The sequence below is a fragment of the Scyliorhinus torazame genome, chromosome 10, assembly GCF_047496885.1.
Source record: "Scyliorhinus torazame isolate Kashiwa2021f chromosome 10, sScyTor2.1, whole genome shotgun sequence".
Taxonomy (NCBI): Eukaryota; Metazoa; Chordata; class Chondrichthyes; order Carcharhiniformes; family Scyliorhinidae; genus Scyliorhinus; species Scyliorhinus torazame.
Genome location: NC_092716.1, coordinates 38,976,591 through 38,996,143, shown reverse-complemented (window position 1 = coordinate 38,996,143; position 19,553 = coordinate 38,976,591). Strand labels below are relative to the sequence as shown.

At 43.0% G+C, this 19,553-nt stretch overlaps 1 protein-coding gene across 1 annotated transcript in view; it reads left to right on the top strand.

The window, feature by feature from the left end:
• dhx38 (DEAH (Asp-Glu-Ala-His) box polypeptide 38) overlaps positions 1-19,553 on the top strand; it is a 223,892-nt gene that overhangs the window by 10,000 nt on the left and 194,339 nt on the right. The window contains exons 3-4 of the mRNA XM_072517951.1: positions 8,316-8,485; positions 13,074-13,223. Coding sequence (XP_072374052.1) covers positions 8,316-8,485; positions 13,074-13,223 — 320 coding nt within the window. The remainder of the gene's footprint in view (positions 1-8,315; positions 8,486-13,073; positions 13,224-19,553) is intronic.

Below are 19,553 nucleotides of genomic sequence, written 5' to 3'. Positions count from 1 at the left end.
GGATCACCCATGCCTTACTGTGTGTACCGTCGGCTGGGTCAAAATTCTCACATGTGTTCCGACTCCCTTCGGACCCAAGTTGATCGGCTATGCTCGTTCAATTGGGCTCTGTCTAACTGCACAAAAACTGCTATAAATTGTATCCACAAGTGACTGGTGTATGCCATTGGGTGTTGCCCTTTCTTTTGTCTATGCCTATTCAGGCCGTCCACTGGGCCCCCTCTATCATATCCTACAGCAGTCAAAATTGCCCCCTTTATTTCTTCTAATGTCCCCCTGGCACAAACACATTAGTATCAGCTTTATCTCCTCTACATCATTTAGCCCATGTAAAACCTTTTGTTTTTATTCTTAAAGAATGCGTTTGGATCCCTTGTTGGCTCAAACGCCTCAACTGTCTTGGCAATGACGGTCAATTGCACTACAGTGTATATGTGATGCTAGCCTTCTGGCCATCTCGCCGGCTAGTGGTGAGTGGGTTCATAGGGGCGGGAGCATTTTCTGGGGGTGCCGACAGTTCTATCGTCTGGAACGGGGGAAGGAGTCTTCACCCATTATAAGAATCGGCATATTCACGGCTTCCTCCTCTATCTCTTCCCCGGGTCACCAGCTCCTGATTCTGTTATGAAGGCGTGCGTTATCCTTTTTATGGACAATTGTGATTTTAACTTTCCAATCTTGCACAAGCACTTTGAATGGTCTGCTGCGTGGGCTCTATTCACATCGGTCGTAGTATAGGCCTCCATGACCGATGAGCCCGATCCAGTTCATATCGGGAGGGATCGTTCCCCCTCCCCCAATAGCTTCACCAACATCGTGGCAAAATACTCCGTCGGCCTCGGGCCTTCCACCCCTTCAGGCAGACCCACAATCCTCAGATTCTGTCGCCAGGATCTGTTTTCCAGGTCTTCCATTTTGGCTCGCAGACCCTTGTTGGTCTCTATCACCCTCCACAACTCCTTCCCCATCGAGGTGAGTTGGTCACTGTGCTGCGATAATGCCTCTTCCACTTCCTTCAGTATCTCACCTTGCTCCCACACCTCCGCCGCTGCGCTTGATACCGCCGCCCTCACTGGGGCAATCGCCTCCTCCACCAGCTCTTTCAATACCGTCCCCATCTCCTTCTTCATTGCTTCCATGTGTTTTGTGAACTGTTTTTCAAGCTCCACAGCCATCACCTTGGTCATTTCTTCTGCTGTGAGCGATGCGACCGCCCCTGGTGCTCCAGCCTCCGCTTTCCTTACAGTTCCTGCGCTGACTTTTCCATTCACCGGCAGACTTTTTTTAACCCCCTTTTTCATGGCCGTTTTTCTCCCAAACTTGGACATTTCTCCTGCCTGTGCCTTCTTACAGCCTTTTCAGCCTGCGTTGCCCTGGGACCGGGCGTTAAAACTCCAAAATTCATATTCCTGAGTGGGAGCCCTCCAGTGTGCGCTGCCTCCCGCCTGTTGTCACCGGAAGTCCCGACAAGCCGACTTTGATCAAAGTATTACCAAGGAGTTAATCAATTGTAGTGTCCAATTGCGGAGTCACATCTAACGTTAAACATTATGTTCTGAATTTTGCAAACATGGGCTTGTTGAGTATCATTGCCTATTGCGAGCAGTCAATGGGTCTTGACAGTCATTGGGCCTATGTACGGGCATTGAAAGTCGTATACCACATTACGCTTTTGTGTGATAGGCAGAATGTTTTCTTTGGCATGATGGCATCCTATTAGTGGTGAATACCATTTGTGTTGCTACTGCAGAGTAGTAGAGTGATGCAGCTAGCTTCATCTGTTACACAAACTTTTGGGGTAATTTGAGGTTGACTGGGCACTTTTCAGATCCAAATATGGTTGCCTGAGGCCCATTTGTGAACATGCACAATATACCGTGGACATTGTTATTTCTGCATCTGTCTTGACACGTGCAAGACAAAAAGCTTTGATGGCATGCCTTTTTTCAGTGATTATATAAATTCCAGTCAAATCCTGCAGGTGAGGTCTGCAGGTAAGACTAAAACAACGCGGTTTCAAGTCTCCGCTCCCCAGCATACCCCTGGCAAATGGCCAAGCGATCGAAAACAACCTGGACGAGCTTAACGCTAGACTTACCTTTCAGAGGGAAGTAAGAGACTATTGTGTGCTCTGTTTCACAGAGACATGGCTCACCCTTGCCATATCGGACTGTGCCATACAACCTGAAGGCTTCTCAATACACCGGCATAACCGCACGGCGTCATCAGGCAATGCAAAGGGTGGAGGGGTTTACCTCCTCATCAACTCTTCCTGATTCTTGGACCGGGCGACCCTGGTGTCCTACTGCTCCCCTGACCTGGAATAGCTGACTGTGAAGTGCTGCCTGTAATAATAATAATAATCGCTTATTGGCACAAGTAGGCTTCAATAAAGTTATGTGAAAAGCCCCTAGTCGCCAAATTCCGATGCCTGTTCGGGGAGGCCGGTACGGTTATTGAACCCGCGCTGCTGGCCTTGTTCTGCATTACAAGCAAGCTGTTTAGACGACTGTGCTAAACCAGCCCCTGCCTTCCACAGGAGTTCACTTCAGCCATTATCACAGCGGTCTACTCCCACCCCAGGCGGAAGTGAAGAAGACGCTGGATGAATTGTACACAAATATGAATAACAATGAAACAGAATACCCGGAGGCCTTGTTCATCGTGGCCGGGGACTTCAACCAGGCCAACCTCAAGTGTACTGCCAAAATTCCACCAACATATCTCCTGTTCCACCAACACTCGACCACTGCGACACAAAAATCAAGGGCGCCTACCAATCCATCCCCCCGACTGCACTTCGGAAACTCGACCATAAGACGGTGCTCCTTCTCCCGGCATACAAGCAGAAACATGAGTGGGAGAATCTGGTTAAGAAGGTCGTGCAGTGTTGGTCCGAGGCAACAGAAGAGCTCCTACGTGACTGCTTGGAGTCAGTGGACTGGTCCATATTTAAGAACTCCGCCACCAACCTAAACGAATATGCCACCACCGGCACAAACTTTATCAGCAAATGTGTAGAAGACTGTGTGCCAAAGAAAGTAGTGCGTGCATTCCCCAACTGGAAACCATGGCTTAATCAGGAGAATGACTCCCTACTGAAGGTCAGGTCTGAGGCGTTCAAGTCAGACGACCCTGATCTGTCCAAGAAATCCAGATACGACCTCCGCAAAGTCATCAGGGATGCCAAGAGACAATATCAGACCAAGCTAGAGTCACAGACTAACGCAGCGCACCCTTCCCCAATGAACTCAATGCATTCTATGCTTGGTTCGGGCAGGAAACCATCAATCCGCTGTTAACTGCCCCAGCAGACTCGGACACACCCATACCCACCGTCAGAGCTTCTGAAGCCAGATTGGCCTTCTTGGAAGTGGACCGCCGGAAAGCGACACCCTGACGGGGTCCCTGGTCGTGCAGCCGGATCCTGCGCGGACCAGCTGGCAGATGTGTTCGCGGACATCTTTAACCTCTCCCTACTCCATTCCGAGGTCCTCACCTTCTTCAAGATGACCACCATCATACCAGTGCCAAAGAAGAACCAGGCAACGTGCCTCAATGACTTATCGTCTGGTAGCCTTGACATCGATCATTATGAAGTGCTTTGAGAAGTTGGCCATGAGGCACATCAACTCCATACTCCCAGAATGCCTCGATCCGCTGCAACTAAAGGAGTGGTGCGGGAAAGAGGGATTCCATTTCATGGGGCATTGGCATCAGTACTGGGGCAGGAGGGACCTGTACCGTTGGGACGGTCTTCACCTGAACCATTCTGGGACCAGCGAATAGGATAAATAGGTTGGTCACAAGGACTTTAAACTAGCAAGTTGGGGGGAAGGGAAGTTTAAAGCTATGGACAGTATAATGGTTAATGGAGATCAAGGCAGCAGGTTACGTGACAGGTTATTATGTAGAGATATGGGTTCAAAGACAAGGAAAATTAGGAGAAAGGGTAAGATGAAAAATAATTTGCGAAAAGTTACTGATCAAGGTGTTAGGATTCATAACAAAGACATAAAAAACAGCATAAGTGTACTTTACCTGAATGATCGTAGTATACGAAATAAGGTAAATGAGTTGATGGCGCAAATCATGAATGACTATGATTTAGTGGCCATTACTTAAACATGGTTAAAAGATGGTCACGACTGGGAGTTAAATATCCAAGGGTATCAGACTATACGAAAGGATAGAATGGACGGTAAGGGCGGTGGTGTCGCTTTGTTGTTTAAGGATAGCATCCGGGCAATAGTAAGGGATGATATTGGTGCTATGGAGGACAAGGTTGAATCAATTTGGGTGGAAATTAGGAATAGTAAGGCGAAAAGGTCACTGATAGGAGTAGTCTATAGGCCACCAAATAGTAACAGGATGGTAGGGCAGGCAATAAGCAAAGAAATAACGGATGCATGTAGAAATGGTACAGCGGTTATCATGGGAGATTTTAATCTGCATATCGATTGGTTTAACCAGGTTGGTAAAGGCAGCCTTGAGGAGGAGTTTATAGAATGTGCCCGGGATAATTTCCTGGAACAGTATGTAATGGAACCTACAAGGGATCAAGCGGTCCTAGATCTGGTCCTGTGTAATGAGGCAGGATTGATTAATGATCTCATAGTTCGGGATCCTCTTGGAAGGAGCAACCACAATATGGTGGAATTTAAAATACAGTTGGAGGATGACAAGGTAAAATCAAACACTAGTGTTTTGTGCTTAAACAAAGGCGATTACAATGGGATGAGAGAAGAACTAGCTAAGGTAGACTGGGAGCAAAGACTTCATGGTGAAGCAGTTGAGGAACAGTGGAGAACCTTCCGAGCGATCTTTCACAGTGTTCAGAAAAGGTTCATACCGACAAAAAAGAAAGACGGTAGAAAGGTGAAAACCGACCGTGGATATCAAAGGAGGTGAGGGAGAGTATCAAATTGAAGGAAAAAAACATACAAAGTGGCAAAAATTAGTGGGAGACTAGAGGACTGGGAAGTCTTTAGGGGACAACAGAAAACTACTAAAAAAGCTATAAAGAAGAGTAAGGTAGACTATGAAAGTAAACCGGCTCAGAACATAAAAGCAGATAGTAAAAGCTTCTACAAATGTATAAGACAAAAAAGAATGGCTAAGGTAAATATTGGTCCTTTGGAAGATGAGAAGGGAGATTTAATAATAGGAGACGGGGAAATGGCTGAGGAGCTGAACAGGTTTTTTGAGTTAGTCTTCACAGTGGAGGACACAAATAACATGCCAGTGACTGATGGAAATAAAGATATGATAGGTGAGGACCTTGAGATGATTGTAATCACTAAGGAGGCAGTATTGGGCAAGTTAATGGGGCTAAAGGTAGACCAGTCTCCTGGCCCTGATGGGATGCATCCCAGAGTGTTAAAAGAGATGGCTAGGGAAATTGTAACCGCACTAGTGATAATTTATCAAAATTCACTAGACTCTGGGGTGGTCCCAGAGGATTGGAAAGTAGCAAACGTGACACCACTGTTTAAAAAAGGAGGTCGGCAGAAAGCGGGTAATTATAGGCCGGTAAGCTTAACTTCGGTTGTAGGGAAAATGCTGGAATCTATCATTGAGGAGGAAATAGCGGGGCACCTGGAGGGAAATTTGCCCATTGGGCAGACGCAGCATGGGTTCACAAAGGGTAGGTCGTGTCTGACTAATTTGGTAGAATTTTTTGAGGACGTTACCAGTGTAGTAGATACCGGGGAGCCAATGGATGTGGTATATCTGGATTTCCAGAAAGCTTTTGACAAGGTGCCACACAAAAGGTTGCTGCATAAACTAAAGATGCATGGCATTGAGGATAAAGTGGAAGCATGGGTGGAGGATTGGTTAACTAACAGAAAGCAGAGAGTGGGGATAAATGGGTGTTTCTCTGGTTGGCAACCTGTAACTAGTGGGGTCCCTCAAGGATCAGCGTTGGGCCCGCAGTTGTTCAGAATTTACATAGACGAGTTGGGAGTTGGGGACTAAGTGCAATGTGTCAAAGTTTGCAGACGACACTAAGATGAGTGGTAAAGCAAAAAGTGCAGAGGATACCGGAAGTCTGCAGAAGGATTTGGATAGGTTAGGTGAATGGGCTAGGGTCTGGCAGATGGAATTCAATGTTGCCAAGTGTGAGGCTATCCATTTTGGGAGGAATAACAGCAGAATGGATTATTATTTAAACGGTAAGATGTTAAAACATGCTGCTGTGCAGAGGGACCTGGGTGTGCTGGTGCACGAGTCGCAAAAAGTTGGTGTGCAGGTGCAACAGGTGATTGAGAAGGCTAATCGAGTTTTGTCTTTCATTGCTAGAGGGATAGAGTTCAAGACTAGGGAGGTTATGCTGCAATTGTATAGGGTGTTGGTGAGGCCGCATCTGGACAATTGTGTTCAGTTTTGGTCTCCTTACCTGAGAAAGGACATATTGGCACTGGAGGGAGTGCAGAGGAGATTCACTAGGTTGATCCCAGAGTTGAGGGGATTAGATTATGACGAGAGGTTGAGTAGACTGGGACTGTACTCATTGGAGTTTAGAAGGATGCGGGGGGATCTTATTGAAACATATAAAATTATGAAGGGAATAGATAGGATAGATGCGGGCAGGTTGTTTCCACTGGTCGGGGAAAGCAGAACTAGGGGGCATAGCCTCAAAATAAGGGGAAGTAGATTTAGGACGGAGTGTAGGAAGAACTTCTTCACCCAAAGGGTTGTGAATCTCTGGAATTCCTTGCCCAGTGAAGCAGTTGAGGCTCCTTCTTTAAACGTTTTTAAGAAAAAGATAGATACCTTTCTAAAGAATAAAGGGATTCGGGGCTATGGTGTACGGGCCGGAGAGTGGAGCTGAGTCCACAAAGATCAGCCATGATCTCATTAAATGGCGGAGCAGGCTCGAGGGGCCAGATGGCCTACTCCTGTTCCTAGTTCTTATGTTCTTATGTAATTCACATACCGCTACAACTGGTTCACAGCAGATGCCATTTCCCTGGCCCTACACTCATCCCTGGAGCACCTCGACAACATGGACTCCTACGTCAGACTCCTATTCATTGACTACAGCTCCGCCTTCAACACCATAATCCCAGCCAAGCTTATATCAAAGCTCCACAACCTAGGACTTGGCTCCCACGACCAAGAAAGCACAACAGCGCCTATACTTTCTCAGGAAACTAAGACAATTTGGCATGTCTGCATTGACTCTTACCAACTTTTACTGATGCACCATAGAAAGCATCCATCTGGCTGCATCACAGCCTGGCATGGCAACTGCTCGGCCCAAGACCGTAAGAAACTTCAGCGAGTCGTGAACACAGCCCAGTCCATCACATAAACCCGCCTCCCATCCATTGACTGTCTACACCTCCCGCTGCCTTGGGAAGGTGGGCAGCATAATCAATGACCCCTCCCACCCGGCTTATTCACTCTTCCAACTTCTTCCATCGGGCAGGAAACACAAAAAGTCTGAGAACACGCACTAACAGATTCAAAAACAACTTCTTTCCTGCTGTTACCAGACTCCTATATGACCCTCTTATGGACTGATCTCACCTCTTCACACATCTTTTCTACTGAGTAGTACTACACTCCTGTATGCTTCACCCGATGCCTGTGTCTATGTATTTACTTTGTGTATTTATGTTTGCCCTATGTGTTTTTTTTATATATGGAATGATCTGTCTGAAATGTACGCAGAACAATACTGTACCTCGGTACACGTGACAATAAACAAATCCAATCCGATCCAAACAACAGTTTATATTTGTACATACCTTTAATGTGATTATATGTCCCAAGGTGCTGCACACGAACCTTACAAAACAATAAAATGACACCTAACCACATCAGGAGATATTAGTCAGGTGACTAAAAGCTTAGTCAAAGTGATAGATTTTAAGGAGTATCTTAAAGGAGGAATGTGAAGTAGAGAGGTTTAGGGAGTGAATTCCAGAGTTTAGGGCTGAGGCAACTGAAGGCATGGGCACCAATAGGGGAATCCGTTAAAACCAGGGATGCACGAAAGGCCAGAAATAAATGAATTCCGATATCTCTGAGGGATGTGGAGCTGGACCAACTTGGATTTATTTTTGATACAAACAAAAATAAAGCTAAACTAACCAATTCTATTTATGGAAGGGGACATTAATCTTGCATTAAATTTTCTACTTTAATACTCAATTCTAGGGATGGCAGTCTGAAAGATTGACTGCACTAAGTGCTTGTTTGACTTTCAGAATTCTATCATTTACAATTAAATGACTAGTATTTAAGTTACTAATGTTAAACAGAAGTTGTTGTGTGCGCAGCTAAATGTGGCCTTATTGTTGTAGATACTATCGTACCTCTGGTGCAGAGACGCCTTCGCACACAGGTGGTGTTAGCGAAGAATTTAAGGAGCGGCATCGACAAAGAGAGCGGGATCGCCGCGAACACGGAGTTTATGCATCATCAAAGGACAATGACAAGGAAAAGAAAAGGGATCGAAGCAGAGACCGTGACTGTGAGTCAAGAGGGGTCATGATAAAAATGTTTTCATTGCCATTTATATGTCGCTAAAATGGAGCATCAGATTTTCTGTATTTTCTTTAATGTTACTGTCGCACATTTTGAGGTTCAAGGCTATGCTACCACTTAGGGGCTTTATATATTCAAAATGCTACTCTTGAACTAAACTTTGTTCTCAAGAGGTAACACTCGCAGGCTTAGCATATTGCTTAAGGTCGGGAATAATGCCAGTGAACCCAATAAGATACCTATGGTAGATACGCACCTGTCAGAGTTTCATTGGACACTGAATTGGAACTGCTTCTAAAAAGTAATTTTAATTTATTTACTATAGGACTGTATAGAATATTGTTTTATTACTGTTTGTACATGTGGAGAGATTTCAGCTTGAGTGAAACAAATCCAAAGTCCAAAAAGGTTGTCATTTGAAAGTAACATCGTTACATATAAAAAAAATCAATTAGCTTTTCATTGGCTGGCTGCTATTCATTTGCTTATCGAATTCACAGAGGATGTTGTTAATCTGTAATAATGCTGTTATGTAATTCAAAACCACACAGCATGGAGGGAAAATTTTATTTTTGAAATCAAATCTTTGAAAATACTAGTGAGACAGGTTTTGCTTGTGGTGAATGGTGGTACGGTGGCACAGTGGTTAGCACTGCTGCCTCACAGCATAAGGACCCGGGTTCAATTCCAACCTTGGGTGACTGTCTGTGTGGCGTTTGCACGTCCTCCCTGTGTCTGCTTGGGTTTCCTCTGGGTGCTCCGGTTTCCTCCCACAGTCCAAAGATCTGCAGGTTAGGTGGATTGGCCATGCTAAGTTGTCACTGAGTTGAAGGTTATGAGGTTGCAGGGGAGTGAACCTAGGTAGGGTACTCTTACAGAGGGGTGGTGCAGTCTCAATGGGCTGAATGACCTCTTTCTGCACTGTGGTGATTCTATGATTCCAGCCATTCATTACACTTACCCGTAGACTTTCTATGAGGCTTGGCAATGATTGTACTGTAAATTAGACCCAAAATGCATGCACCATCTAGAAACAGGGAACACATTTCATTTATGTTAAAACAATTAAAGGTGTATGTAGCTCCACATTTATTAAAAATGATTTTCAGAGCCTGTTTGGCAGTAACCACAGTGTGACTCCACATCCACAGCAATGTGGTTGACTTTTAACTGCCTCTCAAGGGCATTTAAGGATGGAGAATAAATGCTGGCCCAGCCAGCGATGCCCATCGAATAAAAGAAACTGCATCAGGATCGGGCAGTAATTACCACAGATTCTGCTGTTAAAAATGTGCTTTGCACTGGAATGAATACGTATTAACTTGTGATGGATTTTGTCTGTGTCAGTGAAGTAAGCACAACAACCTCATGCCATTCAGAGTATTTGAATGGGGAGCTAGACTATAAATGCTGTTTTCTTTGAGAGGCTTTTGGAAGAATGTTATGTTACGGATAACAACTGGGTTTCCGTGTTTAACTGGCCATGTACTATTTCCAGGCATTTTCCAGTTTCCACATCAATAATGGTGAATACTGTTAGCTTCACTGTTCTTTCTGCTGCAAAATCTGGTCCAATATTTTTTGGAACTGTATAGTTCATATATTAAAATATTAAGAGGATAAAATACTTTTCATGGATCATTTGAACCTTTACAGAGCTCCAGCTCAAAGCTTTCTTTGGAATTACATTTTGTCATTTATCATTTATACCCTTCTCCTATTGTGCCACATAATTGAAGAGTTACATTGCTCATCGATAGCCTTTTACTTTCAAAGATATGGGCACGGAGAGAAAACAGAACTTAAATTGTCTCAAATATTGATGTAGTAAGCATTCATATCATGTTTTATAGCAATGATTCATATTTGGAAGTTTATAATCAGCAATACTCGAATTTAAAAGGCTTGTATGTGATTAACTTTCTTTCTCCTTGGCTATCCATTGGCAAAGATTAGTTTATCAAACCGTACTTCTTGATTTAGCTTAGTTTATTTTCTCTTAATTTTATTGCTTTGCTTTATTATTTTTTTGTTTTAAATATTTTTATTCTCCTTTTTCACATTTTCTCCCAAATTTACACCCACCAACAATAAACAATAATCAGTAACAAATATGTCAATCCCCATATCAATAACAACAATCTCATCCTCCCACCAAACCACAAACATTAGCCCACATGTTCACATAAACAAATGACAAAAAGGAATCACCCATAGTCACCATTAACACACAGTCCCCCTCCCCCCAACTAATGTTCGATGTTATCCAGTTCTTGAAAGTGCATAATGAATAATGCCCATGAATTGTAGAACCCCTCCATCCTTTCCCTCAGTTCAAACTTAACCTTCTGAAGAGTCAAGAGTTCCAACAGGTCCCCCCGCCACGCCAGGCACAGGGTGGAGAGGTTGCTCTCCAACCCATCAGGATCAACGAGGCGAAGGCTGCAACATCTGCCTCCGCACCCGTTTCTAATCCCGGCTGGTCCGACACCCCAAATATGGCCTCCTGAGGGCCTGGGTCCAGTTTCACGTGCACCACTTTAGAGATTACCCTAAAAACCTCCTTCCAGTAATCCTCCAGCTTTGGACAGGCCCAAAACATATGAACGTCATTAGTGGGGCCCCCCCTGCAACGTTCACACACATCTTCTACTCCTTCAAAGAATCGGCTCATCCTCGCCCTCGTGAGGTGTGCTCTATATACCACCTTCAGCTGTATCAGCCCCAACATCGCGCACGAGGTGGAGGCGTTCACTCTCCGGAGCACCTCACACCAGAACCCCCCCCTCCATATCCTCTCCCAACTCTTCCCTCCACTTTGCTTTGATCCCTTCCAGTGGTGCCTTCTCCTCTTCCAAAATAGCTCTGTAAACCGCCGACACTACCCCCTTCTCCAGTTCCCCTGTCGTCAGCACTCCTCCAGTAATGTGGAGGCCGGCTCCACCGGGAAGCGCTGTATCTCCTTCCTGGCAAAATCTCGAACCTGCATGTATCTAAACATTTCCCACTGCCCCAGCCCTTACTTCGCTTCCAGCTCCTTCAATCCTACAAACCGACCCCCAAGAAACAAATTTTTTAGTATCTTAATCCCCTTCATCTCCCATTTCCGAAAATTTCCATCCTACTTCCCTGGCTCAAATCTGTGGTTCCCCAAATCAGGATTTCCCTTGACCCTGCGCCCAACCCGAAGTGTTGGCGAAACTGCCTCCAAATTATCAATGAAGCTATTATTACTGGACTTCCTGAGGATTTCCCCAGGGCCATCGCGAGAGGCGCTGTTGCTAGTGCCTTCAATCCCCTGCACATGGGCTGGTATAGCACAGTGGGCTAAACAGCTGACATGTAATGCAGAACAAGGCCAGCAGTGCGGGTTCAATTCCCGTACCGGCCTCCCCGAAAAGGCGCCGGAATGTGGCGACTAGGGGCTTTTCACAGTAACCACCACCACTCCCGGACAGCTTTATTATTTTTTTAGTCATTCTTTGCTGTTTTTTATTTTCTATCCACTCTTCTGACCTGCTACTAATCTTCATGGAATTGTATGCTTTTTCTTTTTGAATTTGATACTATCTTTAACTTCCTTAGTTAGCCACAAATGGTACATCCTTCACCTTGAGTCTTTCTCTCTCACCAGAATGTATCTTTATTTGTTATGAAATGGCTCCTACGTGTCCGCTGTTTATACTTACCTATCTCTTAACCTAATTCCCCAGTTTACTTTAGCCAGCTATGTCTTCACACCGTACTTATTCTTATTTAAATTCAAGCACTAATCTTAAACCCACTTAAAATTCAATCATATTATAATCACTGTTACAAAGGGATACCTTGCCAAATCTAAAATAACCTGCTCGAGCTGGCTGTGGGATGTGCTACTGTAAGAATTTGTCCCTAAAACACTTTTGTCACACCTTTGTTACAATTCCCTGTTATTTCATCCTGCAGACCACGTCCTTCAGTGTGCTTACTGTTAGGGGGGGCCTATAAACTATACCCACAAGTGATTTCCTATCATTACTATTTCTTGTCTTTACCAAAACTGATTCTCCATCTTGATCTTTGTAACTACGCCATCTTTCTCTGAGGTTTTAATGCCATCCTTAATTAACAGAGCTACCCATTGTCCTTTTCCTAGCTTCTTGTCTTTCTGAAAAGTCAATGTATCCTTGAATGTTCAGGTCCCCGCAATTGTCATCTTGAACCCATGTCCCTGTTACAGCTATCAAGATCATATATATTTATTTTGATTTGAGATCTCAATTCACCTCTTTTATTGCCGATGCTACGTGGATGCAGTTACAGAGCCTTTAGTTCTGTCAGTTTACTATTTTCGCAACCTCTAACCTTGCTGGCTCACTCTTAAGTTTGTATGCTCTATGCACAAGAAATTCAGTTTAAGACAACAAATTGTACATGAGACTAAAGAATTGCAGAGCATCTTCAGTGGATCCTGAATTAAGTAGAAATTGTATATACTCTGACAAAAACAATTCTAATGTAGCTTGGTTGGATAGCTATATATTGTAAATTAACTCTTTCCTTGCAATGTATATAATTTGCTTTCATTTTTACAGCTGATCGAGAGTGTAATAGGTCCAGTTCCTCCAGGAGAAAGGACAGAGACACATCAGAGCGAAGTGAAAGAGGGTACAGAGACAATTGCTCAGATCGAAGCAGAAGCAACAGAAAAGGCGAACCCGGCACTCCCAGGCACAGATTAAAAGGTGAGCCAATTTATGCTGAATGAACAAAATCTTGATAAAATCTGCTGTAGAGGCAAATCAGTTTTCACCCTGATTATAATTGACTAGCTAACCTTGTGACTGGACTTCCACATTCCGTGATGCCTGAAAGAGTTGGTGACAAATTAGCAGTAATTCATAAAATTACATTAAATATAAAGCACAGAAGCTGACTATTTGGCCCAACAAGTGCATACAGGTATTTATGCTCCACTTGAGCTTCATCCCAGCTTTCCTCATCGAGCTGCTTATCTAGCCTCCTCTTAAATTCATCCATCTTTCCCTCATCCACCCACTGTGGTAGTGAATTCCACATTTTCACCTGGATAAAGGTTTTTCCCTGAATTCCCTATTTGATTTCTTGGTGATGATTTTATATCAGTCTCTAGTTTTTCGCATCCTGTCCCAGAGTTTGCAGTCAGTGGTGAAGCAAGTGCGCTTGCCAGTGACTGTGAGATAGGTCTCACTTGGACAGGCAATCTCTCTGGAGAGGATTTCACCTCTATTACCATTCAGTGGTAATGCAGCTGATTGTGGCATTGGCAGATTGGAGCAGCAGTGATATAATCAGTAATAACTGCTTTCCAAATAAGCTGGTTTCACAAAGCCGAGTCATATTCAGCTCGAAATGTTAACTCTGTTTCTCTCTCCATGCATACTACCAGACCTCCTGAGGTTTTCCAGCACTTTCTCTTTTAGTTTCAGATCTTAAGTATCCCTAGTATTTTGCTTTTATTTTAGTGATATCACTGGACTGTTCAAGCAGCCAGTCAGAGGCACACAAACAAAAAAGTAAAAACACTACACTAAAATCACTTCTAAGAAATATTAACACTGTGCAAATTAAATTTTGCAATGTAGACTTGGAGTGAGGATAGAAGGTAAAATATTTGGAGCATTTAAAAAAAATTATTTTAAATAAAAAAAAAAATAAAAAAAAAAATTTAATTCTTTTCCAATTAAGGGACAATTTTGTGTGGTCAATCCACCTACCCTGCACATCTTTGGGTTGTGGGGGTGAGACCCATGCAGACACTGTGAGAACGTGCAAACTCCACACGGACAGATACCCGGGGCCGGGATCAAACCTGGGTCTTCGGCGCTGGGAGGCAGCAGTGCAAACCACTGTGCCACCATGCCGCCCTAAATATTCTGAATATTTTAAATTATTGTTGAAGCAAAAACTTCAAAAATTTAATGATCATTTTACAGCACTTCATGATCATAACATTGTTTTTTCAGCGCCAATTCTGTTCAACAGATTTTATTAATCACATTGCCGTTAAAAAAATGATACCTGATTGAACAAAGTGTAATGTTTTATGTGTTTGCTAAAGGGGCAATGGGTGTTGGGAAGTTTACTTACTCACTGATTGCATGATTGCCTGCTCTGTGTGGGGCTGGGGGACGATGTAGGGGGTCCACAGCACAGGCTGTGTCGAAACGCTGAGTGTCAGACCGCAACCTCTGGATTCCTACATTAATCTGTTTGTGTCCAGCGTCCTGAAGCTGTGATCAGTTTCAGAGGAATAATGATAGCGAGCTCTGACAATTCACTGTCAAACACCCCAAATCCGAACTTCTGTGTCCAAACTATCAAACCTTAAATAATTTTAAAGAGCTCTAATGGATCATCCCTCAACCTTTTCTTTTCAGGAGAACAAAAGACAGCCTATTAATCTTCATGGTTCTGGTATCTGTTAGGACTGTACGGGAATCCCAACCATTTGCAATTTGTAAGACTGTGAGGGAAGACTACTAAACTACAGGAGTGATAACACTGATCATAAGGTACCTTTTATGGTAAAATAAACTTTACTTTAAATACAGAATTAACCATATTAACAACAAGGAAATAGCTTTACAATAAACAGTTAAAACAGTTCTTAAATAAAAGGAAAAAGAACTCAATATCTACATCTGTTACTGTATATTTTAAATTAAGCAACCTAATACAGTTCAAATGCCACTTATAAATAAAGTTAACAATCATGTTTACTTGCTTCCCGAGCAGACATTCAGAGAGAAACCATTTCAGTAACAACGGAAAATCCGTCTCTCTTGTCAGACGCTTTTGTTCAAATTAAAATCCTATAGCAGATTGCTGAACTATAGATAGATCTGGCTCCTCCAATTAATTATATAATCTGTATCCCAAGCATATGGCATTCCCCAGTCTCCTGCCACTAAGATGTCCCAAGACCCGCTTAGCTAGGACTAAACACAATTCCTCATAAATTATCTACATCCCAGGGATCCTCCAAAATCAAAACAATGTTCCACTAGCCATCTCTCTGTAAACAAGTAAATGGTTAAATCAATGATTACATCACGTTACGATCCTTTAATCACAGCTTTAGCAGACATACTGCCTGTATGTATTTGAACCCAGGGTTTTAATAACATTACAACAACAGAATAATTTCCTACATTCATAACATATCCTCGCAAATATTTATTTGCACCTACTGTAGGATCTCAATATCGTTTTTACAATCTAGTGACAAGTGATCAAAGTACTCCAATCGATTTTTGATATGAGCTTTGTCGATACGAGCTTTGTTAATTTAAGCTTTGTATAACTTCACAACTTTTCACTTCTAGCTCTCTACAAATAAGCCCTATTTATTGCTGGTTTTCTTTTTCTTTTTTTTATAAATTTAGTGTACCCAATTCATTTTTTCCACCTACCCTGCACATCTTTGGGTTGTGGGTGCGAAATCCACGCAAACACGGGGAGAATGTGCAAACTCCACACGGACAGTGACCCAGAGCCGGGATCGAACCTAGGGCCTCGGCGCCGGGAGGCTGCAGGACTAACCTACTGAGCCACCGTGCTGCCCGTTTGCTTCTTTTTCATGGTCTTGTTAATGGCATTGTTACTTTTAGCAATTTCTGTACTTGTAGTACCAGATCCCTTTGCTGCAATACTCCCATTTAGATGATTAGTTTCTGGGTAATATATGACCTTTTTTTTTTCTTATGAAGTGCAGTACTGTAGACTTGTGTTAAAACAAATTTTCCAATTATTTGACCATTCTGCAAATGTATTAATATCTTGTAATTTGTTGCAGTGCCAACTATTTCCCTCCCACCCCCCAAATGAAATTGGTGTCACCTGCAAATTTAGAAATTGTATTATTGATTCAAAATCTAAATTATTAAAATTAATTCTGAACAACTACGGTCCCAGTTCTGATCCCAATGGGGCACCCGCTTCTGCTTTCTGTCATTCTGAATAGCTATTCTTTACCCCAGCTAACTATCCATTTTGCTACTTGTCACCTGACACTACATGATCTGAGTGTTTTCATTAGTCTATTGTGTGGCACCTGATTGAAGATATTTTGGAAATCTATATAAATGACATCGTCAATATCACCCTTGTCTATTCTCTCTGTTCAGAATCACAGAATTGTTACAGCACAGAAAAGTCTATTTGGCTCATCGTCTCTGCACCGGCTCTCCAAATGAGCATTCTGATGTAGTGTCATTCCCCTGCCCTTTCCCTGTTACCTTGCACATTGTTTCTATTCACATAATAATCTAATCCCCTCTTGAATGCCTTGATTGAACCTGCCTCCACCACATTCTCAGGCAGTGAATTCCAGATCCGAACCACTTTCTCCCAGATTTGCTTCTTTTGCTTAAGATCTGTGCCCTCTTATTCACAGTACTTTTATGAGTGGGAACAGTTCCACTCTGTCCAGCCCCCTCATGATTTTGAACACCTCTGTCAAATCTCCTCTTATCCTTCTTCTCTCCAAGGAGAACAGTGCCAACCTTTCCAGTCTGGCCTCATGACCAAAGTTTCATCCCTGGAACCATTTTTGTAAACCTCTTCTGCACTCTTTCCAATGCATTCATGTCCATTCTATAGTGTGACACCTAGAACTAAACACAGTGATCCAGCTGAGATCTAACTAGTGTCTTGGAAAAGTTCAGTATAATCTCATTGCTTTTGTATTCTATACCCCTATTAATAAAGCCCAGGATATTGTGTGCTCTATTAGCTGCTCTCTTCATCTGTCCTGCTACCTTCAGTGATCTGTGCACATATACACCCAACTCCCTTTGCTCCTGCACTCCCTTAAGAATTGTACCCCTTATTTTATATTGTTGGTCTATGTTCTTCCTACTGAAATACACCACCTCTCCACACTTCTCCACAATGAACTTCATCTGCCACCTATTTGCCCATTCCATTAACTTGCCTATGTCCTTTTGAAGTTCTACACCATCCTTCTCACAATTTACAGTTCTTCAAAGTTTTGTGTTACGACAAAGTTTGAAATTGTCCCCTGGACACCAAGATCTAGATTCTAGATCATTACATATCAGAAAAAGAAAGGATCCCACCACTGACCCTGGGGAACTCCACCACAAACCTTCCTCCAGCCCGAAAAATATCCATTGACTATTACTCAGCCAATTTTGTATCCACTTTACTACTCTCCCTTTTATTCCATGAGCTGTTACTTTGCTCACAAGTTGTGTGGCACTGCATCGAATGAATGCCTTTTGAAAGTCCATGTACACCACATCAACAGCATTACCCTCATCGACCCTTTCTGTTACTTCTTCAGAAAACATCAGCAAATTAGTTAAACACTATTTTCCCTTTAGAAATCCATACTGGCTCTTAATCAACCCACATTTTTCCATGTAAGTCGTAATTCTGCACTGAATTATTGTTTCTAGAAGCTTCCCCATCTCAAGTTAAACTGACTGGTCTGGAATTGCTGGGCTTATTCTTACAACATTTTTTGAACAAGGACATAATGTCTGCAATTATCCAGTCCCCTGGCACCTTCCCTGAATCTAGGGAAGACTGAAAAAGTATGGCTAGTGGCCCTGCAATTCAACTATCACTTGGATACATCTCATTTGGTCCTGGTGCCTTATCAACTTTAAGTACTGGCAGTCTATCCAACACTTCTTCCGTATCAATTTCCAGTGACACCATTGTCTGGATAGCATCTACCTCCTTGGTATAGGGCAGCATGGTAGCACAGTGGTTTGCACTGTTTTTTCACAGTGCCAAGGTCCCAGGTTCGATTCTCGCTTGGGTCACTGTCTGTGCGGAGTCTGCATGTTCTCCCCGTGTCTGCGTGGGTTTCCTCCGGGTGCTCTGGTTTCCTCCAACAAGTCCCGAAAGACGTGCTGCGAGGAGAATTGGACATTCTGAATTCTTCCCTCTGTGTACCTAAACAGGCGCTGGAATGTGGCGACTAGGGGCTTTTCACAGTAACTTCATTGTGGTGTTAATGTAAGCCTACTTGTGACAATAAAAATTATTATTATAAAGACAGATGCAAAGTATTCATTTAATACCTCACCCATACTCCTTGCCTCTGTGTGTAAATTCCTTTTTAGGTCCTTAATCGGTCATTTTATTATTTATGTGCCAAAAAAATACTTTGGGATTTTTCTATTATGTTGGCTGCCAGTCTTTTCTCATAATCCCTCTTTGCTTCTCTACCTCTTTATAGAAGTCAGCGAGATTGGTCAAGCAAGGCTTTTCCTTTTGAAACCCATTCATTATTATATTAGGTCTCTAGATTTTATTTTCCCTTTGGTGTGAATTTCATTGATTTTCCTGCCATCTGTTTTAAAATCACTGATCTGTGGATCCCAGGTCATATTTTACCTCAGATATGGATAAAATGTTAGCTATCCACCAGCCCGTTTTCTTATTAAGGATGCATTACAAAGCCTTAGCTATTCTTTAGCCTTTTAAAAATATATGGGTGCAAGTGTTATGGCATAAATTGAAATCACCAATTCCCTTTTTCCTTCTGTCCGTAATCAGTGCAGTTTACTTTTGAAAAGACATGCCTGTGTCCTCAAAACCTTGTTTGTGTGTGGCCAACTTATAATCACCATCTGAAGACTTCCATGAACTTAAAGAGGATTGATGTGGAGATGCCGGCGAGAGAGGATTGTTTATTCACTCACTCCAGGATGCCTAGTGCTGTCAATCACACATCACACATTACACATTCAAGAAAGATGCAATTAAAAAAGGCAGTGCACCTCTAGAAAACAAAGCAGGTTAGCAGTTCACATGTCTTTGAAAATCCAGTGAAGGAGGGAGCTTTTCCCTCTAGAATTGCAGATTAGGGAAATTCAGATGGCTGGGATCAGGTTCGGATTAAACTGCAGTGTTCCTTTGGAGAGAAGACAGTTCAGCAGGTCACATTGACAGGAAATGGTGGCTGCTGTAACTGGAGATCCAGTTTCTTTACAGGTGTGCTCGGAGCTTTTCAGAAACCGACTGGAAGAGGCTTTTTAAAGGATTTTCAAGCCTTC